We start from the raw sequence: 21547 nt of genomic DNA on the forward strand, positions 1-21547 counted from the left end.
AGAAAGGATGTCCAGCATTTGTGACTTCTTTTCCTACAGAGCACCTGCTGATTTGGGAAGAAGCTAAGAGGTGGGATGACTGGTTCATTCTGCTTATTTGTGAATGTTCAAAAGTCTCCATAATCATTATTAATGACAATAGTATTGTCTTACAGTTTTATATAAATGTGTTTATATATGCATGTATACATATCCTATCCTATATAATAAAAGGCTAATATGCAAATCGACCGAACGGTGGAATGACGGGTCGCTATGATGCGTACTGACCACCAGGAGGCAGATGCTCAACGCAGGAGCTGCCCCCTGGTGGTAATTGCGCTCCCACAGGGGGAGCACCACTCAGCCAGAAGCCAGGCTCACAGCTGGCAAGTGCAGCAGCGGTGGCAGGAGCCTCTCCACCTCCACTAAGGAGCAGCGAGCCCAGGGTAAGGAGCAGCAAGCAGGCAGGCGGTAAGGAGCGAGGGGACCTGGACATCCCCCGAGGGATCCTGGACTGCAAGAGGACGCGGGCCAGGCTGAGGGACACCGCCTTCCCAGTACACGAATTTCGTGTACCGGGCCTCTGGTACATATATAATTAAAACACATGACAATAAGAGTATAAAAGTCTGGAGATGGATAAATGGAGCTAATGGGTTCTAAGATCTTTGCATTGTCCAAGAAAATAGTAAAAGTACCAATTAATAGATTTGGAAAATCAAGGATTCACATGGTAACCACCAAAAGAAAAGACAAAGCATATATAACTTCTAAGCTAAAAGAGAGGAGAAATAAAATAATAATAAAAGAATTTAAAAGTAAGAAAGGAAAAGGAAAAAAATAGCATAGAGAGAAAGAGAGATTAAAAGAAGATAAGTAGAAAAACATAGAAAGCAAGTAATACGATGGTAGATGAAAATCTAAACATATCTATACAGACATTATAAATTAACTAAATGCTCTAAAATTAAAATATAACAGTTGTCTCACTGGATAAATAAAATTGACCAACCTTTAGCTATAAAGATTAAGGCAGATAAAAAGAATATACAAATTACTAAAATCAGAAATTAAAATAGGGACATTACTACTGAGTCTACGGAAATTAAAAAAAAAAAAGGATGAGAGTACTGTGAGCAGTTTATGCTAACAAACTGAATAACCTAGATCAGTGGTCAGCAAACTCATTAGTCAACAGAGCCAAATATCAACAGTACAATGATTGAAATTTCTTCTGAGAGCCAAATTTTTTAAACTTAAACTATATAGGTATGTACATTGTTATTAACTTAATTAGGGTACTCCTAAGCTGGCATTTGCTAAAAACATCCTCAATCTGATTGAGGTACGTTCGCTGAGGTTGACCCCTTCCAACTCTCCCATCCACACTTGTCTTGTATACTTGTTTTGTCTATCTCCTTTCCAAAAACCGACTCCTGCACATGGGCCACGAAGTTTCAATTGCACTGTATGTGCGCGCCCGCATGTGGTATTTTATGGAAGAGCCACACTCAAGGGGCCAAAGAGCCGCATGTGGCTTGCGAGCCGCCGTTTGCCGACCACTGACCTAGATGAAATGAACAAAGTCCTAGAAACACAAAACCTACCAAAACTAAACCAAAAAGAAATAGAAAATCTGAGTGGACCTATTACTAGTAAGAAAATTGAATCACTAATCAAAAGTCTCTCAACAAATAATAGCCCTAGACCTGATGGCTTCACTGGTGAATTCTACCAAACATTTAAAGAACTAACACCAATCCTCCTCAAACAATTCTGAAAAATTGAAGAGAAGGGTACACTCCATAACTCATTCTATGTGGCCAGCATTACTTTTGTACCAAAGTCAGACAAAGACACAACAAGGAAACTACAAACCAATATCCCTTATGAATATTTATGCAAAGATCCTCAACAGCCCTGGCTGGGTGGCTCAGTTGATAGTGTCATCCCGTACACCAGACGGTTGTGGGTTCGATTCCTGGTCAGGGCACATACCTAACATACCTAGGTTGTGGTTTGATCACTGGTCAGGGTGTGTATGAAAGGCAACCAATCGATGTTTCTCTCTCACATCAATGTTTCCCTCTCTCACTCTCTCTCCCTCTTCCTCTCTCCCTAAAATCAATAAAAACATATCCTTGAGTGAGGATTAAAAAAAAAATCCTCAAGAAAATACTAGCAAACTGAATTCAGAGCATATTACCAGGATTATACACCATGACTAATATTTATTACTGGAATGTAAGGATGGTTCAACCAATGAAAATGGAACAATGTAAATATCACATTAACAGATTGATGATCTCAATTGCTACAGAAAAAGCATTAGACATTATTCAACATCCATTCAACATCCAAAAACACTCAACAAACTAGGAATAGAAGGAAACTCCCTCCATATAATAAAAGTTATATGTGAAAAACGCATAGCAAACATACTCAATGTGAAAGACCAAAAGCTTTCCCTCTAAGATTTAGAACAAAACATGGATGCTCACTCACATAACTTTCATTCAACATACTATTGGAAGACCAGAACAATTATGCAAGAAAAAGTCATCTAAATCAGAAAGGAAAAAGTAAAATTATCTGTTTGCATATGGTATAATCATGTATGTAGAAACCTTAAAGATTCCACAAAAACTGTTAAAATTGACAAATTCAGCAAAGTATCAGGACACAAAATCAACACATCAGCTGCATTTCTATACACTAACAGTGAAAATAATAATAATAATAATAATAACCCTCCATTTACAATAGCATCAAGAAGAAAAAAATACTTAGTGATTAACTTAACCAAAGAAGTTAATGAAAACTACAAAACACTGTCCTGGACAATGTTGCTCAGTGGTTGGAGCATCAGACCATGCACTGAAGGGTCGTGGGTTCAATTCCTAGTGAAGGGCATGTACCTGGGTTGCAGGTTCAATCCCTGGCCCTGGTCAGGCACATGCAGGAGGCAACCAGTCAATGTGTCTCTCTCACATGGATGTTTCTCTTTCTCTCTCTCTCTCTCTCTCTCTCTCTCTCTCTCTCTCTTCTCTATTTCTCTCTGTTCCTCTTCCAATCTCTCTGAAAATCAATGGGAAAAATACCCTCTGGTAAGGATTAAAAAAAAAACCTACAAAACAATGCTGAAAGAAATTATAGAAGACATAGAAAGTGGAAAGATGTCCCATGTTCATAGACAGGAAAAAAATATTATTAAGATGTCACTAATACCTGAAACAATCTATAGCTTGAATGCAATTCCTATCAAAACCCCAACACTTGCCCTGACCGGTTTGGCTCAGTGGATAGAGCGTCGGCCTGCGGACTCAAGGGTCCCGGGTTCGATTCCGGTCAAGGGCATGTACCTCGGTTGCGGGCACATCCCCAGTAGGGGATGTGCAGGAGGCAGCTGATCGATGTTTCTCTCTCATCAATGTTTCTAACTCTCTATCGCTCTCCCTTCCTCTCTGTAAAAAATCAATAAAATATATTTTTTTTAAAAAACCAACACTTTTCTTTGCAGAAATAGAAAAACCCATCCTAAAATTCATATGGAATATCCAGAGACCATGAATAGCCAAAACAATCTAGAAAAAGAATAAACTTCCTGACTTGAAAACTTGCTACAAACAGTATAGTACTGAACACAGTGTAAAGACAAACATATAAACCAATGGAATAGAGTCCAGAATTAAACCTTTGCATATATATGATCAAATGACCTTTGACAAAGATGGCAAGACCATTCACTGGGGGAAAGACAGTCATTTCAACAAATGAGATTGGACCCTCCCTAACACTATATACAAAAATTAACTCAAAATGGATCCATGACATAAATCTAAGACCTAAAACTATTAAATTCTTAAAAGAAAGGGCAAAATGTTTCAAGATATTGAATTTGGCAATTATTTCTTAGATATAATACCAAAGACACAGACAACAACAACAAAAAATAAACAAGTTGGACTTCATGAAAATTTAAAAATTGCATCAAAAGACACTATCAACACAGTAAAAAAGCAACCCACAGAATAGAAAAAAAAGTATTTGCAAATTATGTATATGATAAGGAATGAATATCCAGAATTTCTACAACTCAACAACAATAAAACAAACAACCTGACTGGAAGATGGGCAAAGAACTTGAATACACATTTCTCCAAAGAAGATATACAAATGGCCAACAAGCACTTGAAAATATGTTCAACATAACTAATCATTTGGGAAATGCAAATCAAAATTACAATGAGATACCACCTCACACTCATTAGGATGGCTACTATAAAAAACAAACAACAAGAACAGAACATAACAAATGGACCAGGATGTGGAAAAATTGGAGCTCTTCTGCGGTGTTGATGGGAATGTAAAATGGTATAGCCACTGTGGAAAACAGTATAGTGATTTCTCAAAGATTAAAGACAGAATTACCATATGATCCAGCAATTCTACTTCTTGGTATATACTCCAAAGAATTGAAAGCAATATCTCAAAGAGATATTTGTACATCCATATTCACAGCAGCATTATTTATAATAGCTAAAATATGGAAGCGACCTAAGTTGCTTCCGTCAACAGAGAAGCAAAATGTGGTATATACACATACAATGGACTATTCAGCCACAACATGAATGAACCTTAAGGATATTATACTAAACTAGAGGCCCGGTGCACAAATTCATGCATGGGTGGGGTCCCTCAGCCTGGCTGGTGATCGAGGCCTATTGCAGGGCCAGCTGGCTGGGGGGAGGGGTCGCAGGAGGTTGGCTGTGGGAGTGCACTGACCACCAGGGGGCAGCTCCTGCATTGAGCACCTGCCCCTGGTGGTTAGTGCACACCATAGCGACTGGTTGACCAGTCGTTCCGGTTGTTCGGTCGTAAAGTTCACTTGGGCTTTTATATATATAGACGAAATAACCCAGTCACAAAATGACAAATACTGTAAGAATCCACTTATCTGAGGTACTTAAAGACAAAACTGTACTGTGATAGGTCTAGCTGCTATAAAAATTACTAGGGCTCTGGCCAGTGTGGCTCCAGGCCTCCTCCTATGCCTCATCAGTCTGGCACAGAGCAGAGGACCACTACACTGCTCACCAGTGTTGCGGATGATGTAATCCAGCACCACCAACCGTTCAAACTGCAGCAGTAGTTGCCGGTTAGTGTTCTCAGGGAGAGGTTCTGCTTCAAAACGCCGTAGCCAGTAGTCTGCATCTTTATAGCCTTCAACAAAGAGCTGGAATGAACCAACCTGCAACCAAGAAAGAGGAAGAAAGTTATTTCCCTAAAGTCCAAGCTCAAAGATCCCAAGAGTAAGCCAGGGACCCACTAAGGTCTTGTGAATTTTATATAAGAGGAGGAAAACGTTTTCAAGATGTTTACTTCATCTCCTTGCAAGTACAGGAGAAAAGGGCTGTGATGGTGATTGCCTGTTCAAATTCAAGAAACCCATCCAAATGGTCAAGAGGAGTAAAGGGAGAAAGTTAGGATTTTAGGCCCTTGACAGAAATGAAGGACAGGAGCCTCAGGGCAGGCTATTCACATGTCCATATATGCGTCTATAGCAGGGGTGGGGAATCTTTTTTCTGCCAAGGGCCATTTGGATATTTATAACATCATTCACTTAATATAATTCACTTAATATAAACTTATGTTGCTATGAAAAAAGCTCCAAGATTTATTGAATTTTGAGTCCCACCTGCAGGGCCGGATGTTCCCCATCCCTGGTCTATAGACGCCTTGCTTCACCACTTGGATGACTATGGCACTATAAGTCATCACCTTTGATAAATCACATAAATGTAGTCTATACCTTTGGCGGTAGCCCGATGCGGTTAAACCGTTGCCCAACTTTTGGCACTTTCTCTAGCGCAAGCCGCTTGCCCCTGGACTTCACTCGGTCAATGGCACTATAGTTGAAGGTCTCACTGGCCATGTGTACTACCTATAGTTGAAAGAGAAGAGATACCTAGGTTAGAGGTAGAGTCAAATTTAAAAAACTATCCCACTATGGCAGAGAATAGCTTGATGCTCACCAATACTGTTCCTCTTCTAGGGCACACAGAAAGAATACATCTCTCAGTGTTCCTAGCAGCTTAGATGGAGTATATGACCAGTTTGGGCCAATGAAATGTTGACAAACCACATCACAGAAGAACCCTAGACACCTTGTCACTACATGGAATGACATGGGACCTCAGAGAGCTGCCTAACTGGCAAGATTCTATGATGTGAGCTAGAAATAAACTCCTATTATATTAAACCACTGTGATTCAGAGGCTGTTACAGCAGCTGACATGATTTATACTGACTAATACAGCTACCTTCTGGATTAGGAGAAGATGGCCCAATGCCTGTTTCTCTCCAAATAAAAACAAATTGCGCCCTAGCCAGTTTGGCTCAATGTATAGAGCATCGGCCTGAAGGGTCCCAGGTTTGATTCCAGTTAAGGGCACGAACCTTGGTTGCAGGCTCCTGGCCCTGGTCAGGGCATGTGCGAGGCAACCAATCTATGTATCTCTCTCACATCGGTGTTTCTCTCTGTCTCTCCCTCTCCCTTCCATTTTCTCTAAAAATCAATGGTAAAAATATCCTCGGGTGAGAATTAAAAAAACAACAACAAATTGCAATTTATGCTATACCCTTTTATTTCCTTTTGAATTTTATACGATGTGCAATTATTCACATTCAAAAAGTAAACATTAAAGTTAATTTTAATTTTTAGTGAATTGTTTTATTTTTTTAATTTAAAATTTTTATTTATTAAATGTAGTGGGGTAACATTGGTCAACATGAATATATATGTTTCAGGTGTGGGTTTCTCTGTTACAAGATCTGTATATTGCACCATGTGCCCACCACCCAAAGTCAAATCTTTTCCTGTCACCATATATTAGGACCCCCCTTTCTCCCCCACCACAATTAATATTTATGTAGACTATATTTGGAATATTACACAAGAAACTAATAATAGCAGCTGTCTCTGAGAAATGAAATTGAGTGGCTGGAAGACAGGGTTGGGAGGAAAGCTGAATTATTCTTCTCCATTTACTCTCCTGTGCTTTCTGATTTTAGCACTAGATACATGCATTGCCTATTCAAAAAAAAAAAAATTTAATGGGCCATCAATGTTATACTTGATTGTCACATTGTGATGACAATCAAGTGTAATCCATAATCCATATGTACACCTATTATCACACTTATCACATTGCCTTGTGATCATCCATATGTATAGCTAACATCTTTCTTAAGACTAATGAAATTAGGGGAGGAAGAGAACATTTTACTCACATTAGCATTCCCAAATAGTGTCTGGCACATGTTCAAAAATATTAAGTGCATGAATAAATGAGTTATAAGCTTTTTTCAGAGTCAGCAACAAGTGGATTTTCGCATATAAATATGCAAAATCAAATTTATAAGAAATTTCTTTTCCTAAGCCTTGCAAAATTCATTACAAATAAACTAATTCTTTTGCCCATGAATGATAGAGATAGAAAGGGGCAAAATAATTCCCTCCTTCCCTCCTTTAACACATCCAACCAGTGTTAAAGGAGTACCTAAAATGTATGTTTAAGATATTGCAGAATGGCACTCATTGCCTTATAAATCGGGAAACTCAGGCCAGGAATAAAGGGAAAACAGGGCTTTCCTAAGACTATCCTATCTTACCAGTTTACATGGTGAAACCCTAGTTCTTTGGGCCATAAACCACCTTTTCCCACATCAGATTTATTTGCAATCACTCTTCATAACAGCCGCCTTTTCCCTATGACTAATGAAATTATCATAACCTGAAACCTTACTGGAACAGAGAACAGAGACAGCTACCAAATGAAAATTAGAGCCTTACTACTTGAGGCTCCACTACAACATGAGCCCCGTTTCCTTAGTGACAGATGCTCTGATCAACTGGCTAGAATCCTATCACAGGGTGGGGAGGCGGGGATAGGGTAGGGAGAGATGCTTCCTCTTACTATTCTCCAGCAGCTTTTTGTTAAGTTTGCAAAGTACTGTGTCATATCAGTCTCATAGAAGACAAGTATTTTTGTTGCTGCTGACTTTTTTTTAAATATATTTTATTGATTTTTTACAGAGAGGAAGGGAGAGGGATAGAGAGTTAGAAACATCAATGAGAGAGAAACATCGACCAGCTGCCTCCTGCACACCACCCCCTACCGGGGATGTGCCCGCAACCAAGGTACATGTCCTTGACTGGAATCGAACCCGGGACCCTTTAGTCCGCAGGCCGACGCTCTAGCCACTGAGCCAAACCAGTTAGGACGCTGCTGACTTTTTAATGCAAAAGTTCCTCAGGCCTCATTAAGGTTCTCTAACAGAGAAAGAGGAAGATAAGAGATGGGGAAGAAAAGGATTGTGTGTGTGTGTGTGTGTGGGGGGGTGACATTAATGATTAGAATAGTCATAAAAATACCACAGGCTAAGATTTATGGAGTGTTTACATTGTTCCAGGCACTAGGCTATATGTTTTACTAGTACATGGATGATATTGTGTAATCTTAATAGCCATGCTATAAAACAGAAACTATTTATATCCCTATTTTTATAGTAAGGAAACTGAGCGTGGGGGGACTTCTAATGACTTGCACAAGGGCAACACACTAAAAAGCTGCAAAGCCAGAATTCGAACATAAGCCCTCTGATTCTTAGGCACGGCACTCCAGAAGTACAGGCAGAGCAGTCAGGCATAGGCCAAGGGCACTCTGTTATTTACTTAGTGAAAAAGGATATTTAAAGTGATGGGCAAAGAGTATGTAAAGGAGTTTCTAGAGGTTAGGAGGGGCCTAGTAGAAGGATTTCAGGTTAGGCAGGAGGTCATAGGAGCATCAATTATTATACAAGAAAGTTAGAGTGAGCTATTTAACTATACGCACACTGAGAGGATTGAAACATGAAGGGAAGGAATGAGCTGCACAAAGCCAGGCAGTGACTTAGATGTCAAATGAGAGCTACAAACCCCAAATTGTGATCAAACATTCTCTCCTTGACCTGAAGTTGGGGGATATCTGGTATTGTTTGTCTTTTTTAATGATTAAAAAAGAACATCACCAGAAGATATTTTTCCCATTGATTGCTAGAGAGAGTGTAAGGGAGGGAGGAGGGGGAGAAACATTGATGCAAGAGAGACACATCGATTGGTTGCCTCCTGCATGCTCCCCTACTGTGGCTGGGGAATTTGCAACTGAGGTACGTGCCCTTGACTGGGAATTGAACCCGAGACCCTTCAGTCTGCAGGCCAATGCTTTAACCACCAAGCCAAACCGGCCAGGGCTGGTATTGTTTCTCATTGTTTGATATTCATTCACCAATTCAGGTGGTCCTTATGGAATGCTTACTGTAAGTATAGTACTTTGCGAGGTGCTGAGAATGGAAGAAGGATATTTCAAGAAATGGTCCCTGGGCTATCCCTTTCACTTTGGCATATCGTAAACTTTTTCAACGGACAGACAGACTAGGAAGAAGAGAGAGAGTTCAGAGGGCTCCTTTGAGCCCCATATTTACACAGATTCCACTGGGGTTCTAGGAGGAGTGCCAAACGAGTTTAAGGCTAGAAATTGATGCAAGAGAAACACAGGATTTGAGTCTGTCCTGTGCTGGTGGCCCACTGTAAACAAGAATGTGGTTGGCTTAATTACATTTACCATAACTAGCAAAGGTTTGTTAACTATACTCAAGACGCAGTTAAAGGCATAGCCGAACAACTAAATGTCACCAGCAGGATGACCTGGGAGAACAGGTTGGCCTTGGATATGATTCTGGCAGAAAAAGGAGGAGTATGTGTAATGTTGGGGGCCAGTGCTGTACATTATCCCTGACAACACAGCCAGACGGAACCATCACTAAGGCCCTACAGGGATTGGCAGCTTTAGCTAATGCGTTAGCTAGAATCCTGGAATTGAGGATCCTTTCTCTGATTCACTAGATCAATGGTTTGGAAAGTGGAAGGGAATGATGGTATCCATATTCACCTCTTTGATTAGGAGTCTCAGTGATGGGATGTTGTATCATCCCATGTATGAGAGGAATTATCCAAAGGTTAATTGAAACCACATTGATCAAACAGCAAAATGGTCTCCTAGACACTGTAGAGCATGAAAGTCAATGAATGTCAGCTGAGTTTGAAGAGTTTAAATAAAGAAAAGGGGGGAATTGTGAGAATAAACAAGTAATCTTTTCTATCAAAGAACAGTTTAGGCAGCCGCCATTTTGGCCCGCATGACTTGCAGCTCCCCTGGGGGCCGCCATCTTGAAATGGCAAAGGTCAACCCCTTCTTTAAATTAGCCAATCGTGAAAGACTGTGAGCCTGAGCTCCAATGAAGAGTGAGGGACAGGTGACATGCGTCAGAATTAAAAAGCCAAGTGGACTGCCTGCTCAGAGTGCGTGCGCTCCCAGACCATGTGCATGCGCACCTTCCTACAGGAGTAAAGATGTCTGCCTTGCAAAACAAACAAACAAAGAAACGGTCCCTGACTTCTATACTTACAAACTAGTTGGCTTATTGTTTGGAGTTTGGTAGCAAAGAAGCAGACACAGTTAAATATCCACAACAGGATCATTTTCTTCTAAAATACTCTGGGAAGCCCTGGCTGACGTGGCTCAGTTGGTTGGAGTGCTGTGCTGTGCACTGGAAGGTCGAAGTTCGAATCCTGGTCAGGGCACATACCTAAGTTGCAGATTCTATCCCCAGTTCGGGTGCGTAAAGGAGGCAACTGATTGCCCTAACCGGTTTGGCTCAGTGGATAGAGCGTTGGCCTGCGGACTGAAGGGTCCCAGGTTCGATTCCGGTCAGGGGCATGTACCTTGGTTGCGGGAATATCCCCAGTAGGGGGTGTGCAGGAGGCAGCTGATCGATGTTTCTAACTCTCTATCCCTCTCCCTTCCTCCCTGTAAAAAAATCAATAAAATATATATATATAGAAAAAAAGGAGGCAACTGATTGATGTATCTCTCTCAATTGAGGTTTCTTTCTCCTCCTCCCCTCTCTCCCTCCCTCCTTCTCCAAAATAAAATAAAATACCATGGAAAACAGAAAAATAGGTTTGAAGGGAAGCTCCTGTCTCCTGATCAGTCTCTTTGCCCACAGAGTCAGCTAACTAAACCTGTAAAGAATACTTCAAGCAGGGGTTTTTAATCTAGAGGCATGGTTCCTATGGGGTCAATGGATGAATTTCAAATGGATGAATCATCTACTGAAATTATATGCAAAACAATTGCAAATATGTGTACAGGGGTTCTTAACCTGGCCTCAATAAGTTTTCTGATATTATATGTAATTAATTCTGTATTTAAGCATTTTGGGGGAATTGAGGGGATATGATCCAGACCCTCATTAGAACCTCAACTGTCTATACCACATATAATGTGTGTGTAAATCCATTCTAAGTGTGGATTTGCCTCCTGGGACACCAATTTTGTTATGTTGAGATAAGTACCAGAATTCCATAATATAAAGATGAAGAAGTAGAATTCCATGTCAGTTCCTTGTAGTGGTCAGGCCAGGTCTTTACTCTAAACCTCAGCCCATTCTAGTCCTCCTTGCCAGACCTTACATAAGTGCTTAGCTGGTATCAGCTAGTCCATTCTAGACTGTATCTAAATTCTGGAATCACTTGGAAATCTAAGAAAGTGAGCCACAAAAGTAGCTAGGTTTCTAACCAGCTTAAGGTTATCTGGGATCCACAGATGCAGGGAGCCCATAAATGTGCATCACAGTGTCAGTAAACTTCCTGAAATTGTAGGCAAAATTTTATGTGTATCCTTCTCAGGAAAACTTTCAGCAGATGATCAAATCATGAGTTTAAACCTAGCTCTCCATACACAAACCCCTTACAAAAGAGGCTGAGAACCCTAAACTCGGGGCATAAGCACGCTCACTGGACCTAATGATCTCACTAACTTAACATGTAGCAGGGCTTAGGCCCAGGAAAACTCTGTCAAGGCAGTAAGGCCCTCTGGAGACAGGTCACTGACCTTTGTACGGGGTACAATGTTGAGTTCCAGTTTTTGGTCCACCAGGCTGGCCCCGGCCTCTGAAAGATAGCCCTGGTTGAGGACAAGGCAATCACGGCCAAAGCAGCAGGGACAGCAGAGCTTCTGCAGCCACTTGGTCCACTTAGGATTAAGGTGCCCATAGGGCTCTTCATTCTTGGGTTTGAAAACAGCAATGATCTTCTACACAGACAAAAGAAAAAGAGGATGTTAAAGGCAAGTTGATTAAAGTAGCTCACAAACCAGGTCAGCAGGAAAATTAAATTAAATTAAATAAATAAATAATAAAATAAAATACCATGGGGAAAAAGTAAAACAGGTTTGAAGGGAAGCTCTTGTCTCCTGATCAGTCTCTTTGCCCACAGAGGCAGCTAATTAAACCTGTGAAGAACACTTCAAGTATGAGTTTTTAATCTAGAAGCATGGTTCCAAGTACCAGAAATGAGAGGGCCTGGGCAGACAGCCTCTACTTAGACTTAGACACTGACTTCTCCCCAGCTTATACGGGGAAGACACCAGCTTATGTATGCAGCTAGGAGACCCACTGATACAAAGGACTGTGGCCAAAGAAGTTGCCAAGTCTGGTGTATGTGGCACAACAGATTGTAACACCATCAAACCCCAATTTCCAAGGTACATACATACACACTATTGCTCTGCAGCAATTATGCAGAATCAAAAAATTATCAACTGAAAGGAAATTAGTAAAGTATTATGGAATGAGGTTAAGAAAATTTCTTCATTGATGGTTGATTTCCTCTATCAGCCTTACTATCTCACCCCCTGGATGTTAATGAAATCTTACAATAAAAAGTTTAGAAATGACAAAATAAGAAAGCAAGAGAAAAGAATAATCACAGCAGTAAAAGGAATATGGTTAGAATGGGGTTCTCTTAAGTCATGCTGATAGGCAAGAGACCAGGACAGGAGAGGTCACAAAAATTAAAAATCCATCTTCTCTAGACGACAGTAACTTAATCCTCAAAGGTCCTTGGAAATAGGGGATGCTGCTGCAACCTAGAGACTATGGTCCTCCCTCCTGAAGATTTCTTCCCCAGGTTAGCTCTCTGAGGTTGTTTTTCCTCTTTCTCAGTCCCTGTAGTCCCCCAAATCGGTCATTTCAAAGAAAGAGAAGTGAATATGCTATTCAAGTGATGCCACTTCTTATCATATGACTCTCCATCTCCCCCTCACCCCACAGCCAACTCAAGCTAGTCTGGGTCATAAGACATTGTCCTGTGGGTATCACTTCCTGAATGGCAGGGCACATCAGAAAACATACACCCATCTGCCTACATTAATTAAGTGCTCATATTAAGAATTGGCTAGGCACATGTCTCCAACAATATTTGGTCAATCACAAGGCCAGTTCCTTCAAGAGGCCTTGTGAGGGTTTGAGAGGGCTAGAAAAATACAGAACTCTCTTCCTCCTTCAAAAAGAATCAATTTATTCTTAAAGATAAGTAAATTTACTTATCCACTGGAAAAAGTCAAATGCATATATTCGTATCCTAAGTCAGAATTACATTCTTATTCAAAGTGGCTAGCAAGAGGCCGAAGCTAACAATCTTCCTCTTCATCTCTGCTCCCTGGAATCCTGGACTCTGAATCACACAGCTCACCACTCAGAGGATGACAGATAAGTCCACTGTAACTCTCTGGGATCTGGGCAGTGAATCACAGGATAATGTGAGGCATGTCCCAGAACCCAACAGTCAGTTCAACTGAAGCACAATGTGGAGTTTAGCAAGCTGGTCCCCAAAAGGGAGAACAAGACATTCCTACTACTAGCAAGGCTGAAAAATGCCAGGGCAGAGGCTTTACTACATCCACTTAAAGAAGCAGAACTTGAAAGCCAAGAGTACAGCCAAGCATCATTTATAGACTAACCTTTCAAACCTGTTTCCTTCCTCCATAAGGAGAACCATAAAGCATTTCATCAACTCTAAAAGCATTAGTAAGTATGGTTATCTCAGTACAGCATGGGGTTTATTAATTATTAATGTCTAGACTGGCAAATGAGGGAATGGTAGGGTGGGAAGGATGAAGGAACTAAAGGACTTTCAGACAGAAGGGGAGATAAGTGCCTTTGATGACTAAATATAAGGCTTAGTCCAATTCAATTCCGTTAACACTTGCTCAGTACCTAGTTTGTGTAAGCACTCTGCAGTTTTCCTAAATAGATACATAAAACCACCCTGGCCTAATTTCCAAAGCACCCTGGTCACTTCACATAATCAACTGTGTTACCGACTACTCCAGAATACTCTCTTTACTCATAGAAAACCACTCAAATTAGAAAGACACCCAGCAGTATTTAGTTGAGAAAGAAAATGACCACTGCCTAATTTTTCTCACCGTCCTCTCCTGTAATATACTTTCAATTCCTTTATTACATTTAGGAGAAAGCTTCAGTTTGATACCAATATTTTTTAAACACCTTTCCTTAACACCCATTTACTAATCCCTTTAACCAAGGGGGTGAAGTGCAGGTAGCCTAAGTAGGAGCAATCCACGAAGGTGGGGATAAAAACAGATTTGCACAAGGAAGCAAGAGGCCACTAAGTGGCTGGTGTCAGGCCCCACAACCAATTACTGGAACCTGGATTCCAAAGGGTTTCCTATATCTACCTACCAGCCACAAGGAAGAGGGTATTAGGTTATGCCAGTGGTTGGTAAACTGCAGCTCGGCAAACCGCGGCTCACGAGCCACACGCAGCTCTTTGGCCCCTTATGTGTGGCTCTTCCACAAAATATCGGCTCTTCCACAAAATACCAACTTCTGCGCATGGGCCGCGAAGTTTCAGTCGCGCCGCACATGGTATTTTGTGGAAGAGCCACACTCAAGGGGCCAAAGAGCCGCATGTGGCTCGCGAGCCGCGGTTTGTTGACCACGGGGCTATGCTAAAGAGACTTTTTCCTCCAGGGACCTAAAATCTAACAGTTCAAGTACAGCACTCATATTACACAGTGAAATATACAATAACAACTTTTTAAAAATACATTTTATTGATTTTTTACAGAGAGGAAGGGAGAGGGATAGAGAGTTAGAAACATCGATCAGCTGCCTCCTACACATCCCCCACTGGGGATGTGCCGGCAACCAAGGTACATGCCCTTAACCGGAATCGAACCTGGGACCCTTCAGTCCGCAGGCTGACGCTCTATCCATTGAGCCAAATCAGTTAGGGCTACAGTAATAACTTTTAATAAGTTTTTTGTTTTTAACTTTGGTAAATATAAAGTGGACGGTTCTCAAACTTTTTAGTCTCAAGATCCCTTTAAACTCTTAAAACTTATTAAGGATCTCCAAAAGGTTTTGCTTATATGGGTAAAATCTGTATTTGCTATAGTAAAAATGAAAATGGAAATGTTAAAACTATTTATGAATTAATTTAATAATAAAAATAAACCCACTATATGTTAACATAAGTGACATGTTTCATAAAAAATATATTTTTAAAAACAATTTTTAGTGATAAGATTGGCATTGCTTTATTATTTTTATAGATCTCTCTAATGTTTGGCTTATAAAAGACAACTGGATTCTCACATCTTCCTTAATATTAAGTCTGCTTCAATATCACACATCCTGTAGCCTCTGGAATCTCCACTGTACACTTATAAGGAAATTAGAGTGGAAAAGGCAAAGTCTTAGAATTATTATAAAAATAGTTTTGACCGCCACATTCTGAGAACTCCTGTATTCGGTATTAGGAGTTGGAAGGAAACAGCACTCCCTGACGTAGCTATTTAGGTAGAGAAGTCTTATTTACATGTTAACTCTCACAAAAGAGAGGGGGAATTCCTCCAAATATGCGACTGAAAGAAGATGGGATCCAAATAGAATATAGTGAAGAGATTAGCCTATATTTCTTTTCCTAATCACTGCCTTCAACTCCACCTGCCTCACCCATTAGAACTTGTGGCCTGGGACAGCTCCCTATAACAGATGGTAGATACTTAAAATCTCGAGAACTACATTTATATATGATAATCAAAGCTGACTGCCTCTTAACATTTTAGTAAAAAAAAAAAATTGATTCTATTTGAGGTCTTTATTCTTTATTTGGCTATCAGTGTGGTTCTCAACAAAAGGTAAGGGCATCAGAATTTCTTTTTTATTATTACTTTTTTATTTTTAAAAAATATTTTTTATTGATTTCAGTGAGGAAGAGAGAGGGAGAAACATCAATGATGACAGAGAATCATTGATTGGTTGCCTCCTGCACACCCCACATGGAATCCAGCCCGCAACGCAGGCATATGCCCGGGAATCGAACCTTGACTTCCTGGTTCATAGGTCCACGCTCAACCTCTGAGCCAGACCGGTCAGGCTGAATTTCTTGAAGACACACATTCAATAATATTAACACACTTTTATATGTCAAAAATGGAAAAAAAAATACTGTGCTGGCCCTGGCCAGTGTTCTCAGAGGTTAGAGCATCGGCTGGAGCACTGAAGGGTCAAAGATCCAATTCCTGGTCAAGGGCATATACGTGGGTTTCGGGTTCACTCCTCGCCCCTGGTAGGAGCACATGCAGGAGGCAAACAGTCAATGTGTCTCTCTCACATCAATGTTTCTCTCTCTTTTTACCTCTCCCTCCCTTCCACACTCTCTGAAAAATAATGGAAAAAATATCCTCAGGTAAGGGTTAACAACAAAAAAAAAATTTGTACCGTACTGATTTCATGACAAACTCTTGGTGGATAAAGTATTTTTAGAGGTTGAAAATTATGATATAAGGCCAAATTCCTAGAACATGTGAGCGGTATCTGTAAAATTTTGAAGCAAATACCAATTAGGATTATCTATCTAATAAATGTACTATTCTCAATGGTCATGAAAGCATCTTTTCAAAATCATATGACTTTTGCCCTAGCTGATTTGGTTCAGTGGATAGAGCGCAGGCCTGGGGACTGAAGGGTCCTGGGTTTGATTCCAGTCAAGGGCACATGCCTGGGTTGCGGGCTCGATCCCCACTAGGGTGAGTGCAGGAGGCAGCAGATCAGTGATTCTCTCTCATCACTGATGTTTCTATCTCTCCCTCTCCTTTTCTCTCTGAAATCAATAAAAATATATTTTAAAAAATCATATGACTTTTGCCTTACTCAATGCTAATGTACCCAAGAAAGCCTAACCCAGAGATCAATGGGCATATAGCTTAAAAAAACACTCTAAGCAGGAACCATGCCAAGGGATTTCAGGTGTCATAGTTCATTTAATCTTCTCAATAAACTAGTGAATCCATGCCATTCTATGATTCTTGGAAATATGAACATCTAGTATTATTAGCCTCACAAAACAGAAAATGCTCAGAAAATACTTTTGTAGGTGACTGAGTATGAGACTTGAAGTGCAAGGATGTAACTGAGGAGGGTAATAGGAGTACTATCTACCATGACTTCTGACCTAGCATTTTCCATTTTACTGTTCCAGGTCCCTACTTGCTTGCCCTGAGGGAGAAACAATCCTAAATTGAGAAACGGAGTCAGGCCTGTTATCTTAAAAAAACTGTTGGACTGTCTAGCTCCAAATGTAATTGTCACAGAAACTACTGGTCCCCCAATCTCTGTTCCCCCTTCTTCGTTGGACACAGGAGCCCTGACTTTTAGCTGAGCAAAATAAAAACTATAGTTCCAGGCACTACTGCAGCTAAGTTCTGGACAATGAGATATAAAGAGGAGTCTGGGGCAACTTCTAAAAAAATGCCTTAAAAGGAGTGGGCATATGATCCCTCTCCCCTTTCTTCTTCCAAGTGGCTAAAAAGCAGATAAGATGCCTGCAGTTTGAATAGCCATCTTGGATCATGAAGTGGAAGCGATATACTAAGAATGGCTGATCAGCTGGATGGAAGTTTGCATCCCCAATAAAGTGAAATGCCATCTTTGAGTGGCCTATAGACTTCTTTTATAAGTTAAATGTACTTTTATTCGAGTCATTTTTTAAAATTTTATTTATTGATTTTAGAGAGAGAACATTAATTTGTTGTTCCACTTATATATGCATTCATTGGTTGCCTCTTCTTTCTTAAAAAAATATTTTTCATTGATTTCAGAGAGGAGGAGAAAGGGAAAGAGAGAGACAGAAACATCAATGATGACAGAGAATCATTGATTGGCTGCCTCCTGCATGCCCCACACCAGGGATTGAGCCCACAATCCAGGCACCTGCCCTTGACCGGAATCGAACCTGGGACCCTTCAGTCCACAGGCTGACGCTTTATCCACTGAGCCAAACCAGCTAGGGCTTGAGTCATTATTATTTTAAATTTTCTATGCACACAGTCAAATTTATTCCTAACCAAAATAGTAGCTGAAAAGAGAAATCAGGAATTCAGATGACACTAACTTTGAGGCAGTCCAGGCACGTGCCCTTGACCAGAATCAAACCTGGGACCCTTCAGTCCACAGGCTGACGCTTTATCCACTGAGCCAAACCAGCTAGGGCTTGAGTCATTATTATTTTAAATTTTCTATGCACACAGTCAAATTTATTCCTAACCAAAATAGTAGCTGAAAAGAGAAATCAGGAATTCAGATGACACTAACTTTGAGGCAGCAGAGTAGAGTATTTAGGAGAAAGAACTCTGGAGCCAGTTCGTCAGTGTCTGTATCCTGCCTCCCACTTACTAGCTGTGAAATCTGGGCCAATTACTTATACTGTGTGCCTTAGTATCATTATCTGTGGGGATAATAATAGTACCTACCTATGAGGGTGTGATGTGAATTAAGTGAGTTATTACTTGTAAAGCATTTAAAACAGTACCTGGAATATAATAAGTACTACCTAAGTATTTGTCAAGTAAAATAAACTCATTTAGAGCAGGGCCAAAGATGGTAAGACCAACTACAGTGAGTCTGTGGGCCATTCTGACACACCACAGGATTTAGGAAGTGGCCCTCTGCTCTAAACCACATTCACCTCAGTGGGAGCAGGATGGTTACATTAATAAGTTTTGTCAGGGCACATGTGTTTCAAGATCCCCTCTAAGAAAGGACAGTGGTCAGGAAATTAAGGAGACTGGGATCCCACAAATCACCAAGAAATCACACCAGAGCCTGTCATTCTCTGTGGCCCAAATACTGAGATAGTAGTACTTTATCTGCCAGGGAGAACTGAGAGATCATATTATTCCCACCTGTCAGAGTACCTGATCACTTAGCTGATCTGACACACTTCCAACAAAGCTGTAACAGTATTATGACAGAAAAACAAAAACCTTCCTCTGGCTCCTGTATCTAGCAAAAATAATCAGTCAACAAGGTAACTAAAAACCACTCATATGTTATCTTAGATGTCACTCTGGCTCTCCAATAAAAAGATGAAAGCATCTTGCTAACATTTAGACCTCAGAACACCTAGCTTTCTTTTCTTCTAGAAGTGATGGTTCCCCTTTGAGCTTTTCATTTGACTTACTGCTCTCTTATTTGAGGGACTTAGAAATACCTATTAATCTCAAAGCTTTCTCCAACCTAGTCTATGTTAGAGTTGATGGCAGATTTGCTCTCTGGGTCTTGGTGATAATTCAGGGATGACAACACCTAGGAGAATAACTAAATCATTCAATGAACCTAACCAAGAGTTACAAGTCACAGCACATCCAAGCCACTCAGCACTCCTATCAAAATAGCACCATCCATTTAAAGAGTTCATTCGGGAGAGGTGCGGGGGGGAAAAAGAGGAGCTTTAGCACCCATCATTCTAACAAGTATAACAATAACATTTTTCCAATAAACCAATCTGGCCCATCTGATAACTTTGGCAAAGAATACTTGGTATTTTTTGACCCACTGATATTCCAATGACACCTCTGAAGTTCTTAAAAGAATAAAGGTAGGTCACTCTGAAAGACCACCAGACATTCAAACTGCAAACCAGGAAAATCCATCAGATTGCTACTGCCTGCCCTCACTCCAACTACTTCAAGCTGGACATCTAGAAATCTCAGCTGACTGCTTTCAGAACTCAGAAACTGAGATTAAAATCTGTTCCGATCATTAACCTTTGTTTCTCTTTTGTTTCCACAGAACTGACTCTTATTAAATAACTGTGTAATAATAGGCCTAACTTTGAGAGCCTACCTGCATCACTGCCTCCTGAAATAAGACAACTGTTTAACTAAACTGACTTATTCCCAAGTCTGAGAGACTGGTTCAAAAGATGATGCAATCTACCAACTCAACTTCTTGAGCGTTTCAAAGGCAGGACTAAAGGGGAGCAGATTATACTACCCAAAATGTGTCACTTTTGCGTGTGGATTGTTTGAGCTGAAGGCAAGCAAGACCTGGCAGTCTCAGGAAAAAACTTTTACCTCCCCTTTAACTGCCTAAAAAAACTCAGATAGGGGACCTGGCCCAGAAAGAGAGCTATTACCAGAGAGAATTTCTTTTAGGACTTACCTACATGGCAGGTAAAATACCTGATTAGCAAACACCTGCTCTTCTTAACTTCCCAGTGAATTGCCCTCCTCCCCTTTGAAGCTCCAGCCCATATCCCTCAGCTGAGACCGCATATAAACCTCAATTGCCTGACTGCCTTTGGATCACATATGTTTATGGGGCTCCCATACCTTAGAAAATCAAATTTGTCTTTCTCATGTTAAAAAAATAAATAAAAATAAAGGTCATCTCTCAGCTGCCCTGATCACTCTATGCCCCATCCCATCCCCGTCCTCCTTTATACAAATAAATGCAAGGGACAAAATAAAGGTCAGCAAACACTTCGCCTTCGCTGAAAAAGCTAACTACGATCGTCCTGGGAGAGAAATGAAAGTAAGAAGGCAGCTGACAGCCCCGTGATTCTAAATCTCCATTCTAAGTCTGAGGAACCATAAACATTGTTGAACAATTTCCCAAAAGAAGTGAGCAATACCCAGACAGATGGAAACTGGTGATTCCACCCACTCTGTCACCATCGTCTGCCAATAGGAGGCCTGGGGAGGCGGCAGGAGACATCCCCACAGCACAGAGGCTGGACCTGCACCCTCTGAGCCCCTCCCTGATGGGGCGTCAACAAACAACTGGTTTGGTCCCAAAAGAGGGAAAGACGGGCCCAGACCTCAATCTGCAAATCTGTAGGTGAATGCCCGAATGCACTTTACCGAACGTCCTAGGAAGCAGCATCTCCCCGCGCCTCTCTGTCCAGAAGCAGATCGCCCCACCGCACAGCTGGGCCCTCCTCCTGTATCTGGGCTATTTCCTCTTTTCCGCTCACTCCTCCCCCACCAAACAGGTTCTGATTTATTTCTTCATTCCGCAGAGCTTCTCCACCTCCAGTCCCCGTGGCACTCCAAAACCCTGCCGAGGGGCTCCGCACTGGAAAGTTTCTCCCTTCTGCGACCTTTCGTTCAGCCCCCCGCCCCCCGCCGCACCCCAGCCAGCGGGCTCGGTCGCCACCCGGCTCTCACCCCCTGAGGGTCCTTGACGAAGTAGCTTCCGCTGGAGCCTTGGTAGATGCGCTCGGGGAAGATGCAGCGCTCGATGGCCACTTCGGCCTGTCGCACCACCACCTCGAACTCCGGGTCCTCGGGAAACTCGTTCCGTTCCC

General features: G+C 41.2%; 1 protein-coding gene across 1 annotated transcript in view; it reads right to left on the reverse strand.

Annotated features, from left to right (window-relative positions):
• PI4K2A (phosphatidylinositol 4-kinase type 2 alpha) overlaps positions 1 to 21545 on the reverse strand; it is a gene marked incomplete at its 5' end in the record, with an annotated part of 29574 nt that extends 8029 nt beyond the window's left edge. Inside the window, 4 exons of the mRNA XM_014532628.1 lie at positions 5080 to 5233; positions 5795 to 5926; positions 11979 to 12179; positions 21408 to 21545. Coding sequence (XP_014388114.1) covers positions 5080 to 5233; positions 5795 to 5926; positions 11979 to 12179; positions 21408 to 21545 — 625 coding nt within the window. The remainder of the gene's footprint in view (positions 1 to 5079; positions 5234 to 5794; positions 5927 to 11978; positions 12180 to 21407) is intronic.
• Between the last annotated feature and the right edge of the window lie 2 nt (positions 21546 to 21547).

This window comes from Myotis brandtii, unplaced genomic scaffold (assembly GCF_000412655.1).
Source record: "Myotis brandtii unplaced genomic scaffold, ASM41265v1 scaffold902, whole genome shotgun sequence".
Lineage (NCBI taxonomy): Eukaryota > Metazoa > Chordata > Mammalia > Chiroptera > Vespertilionidae > Myotis > Myotis brandtii.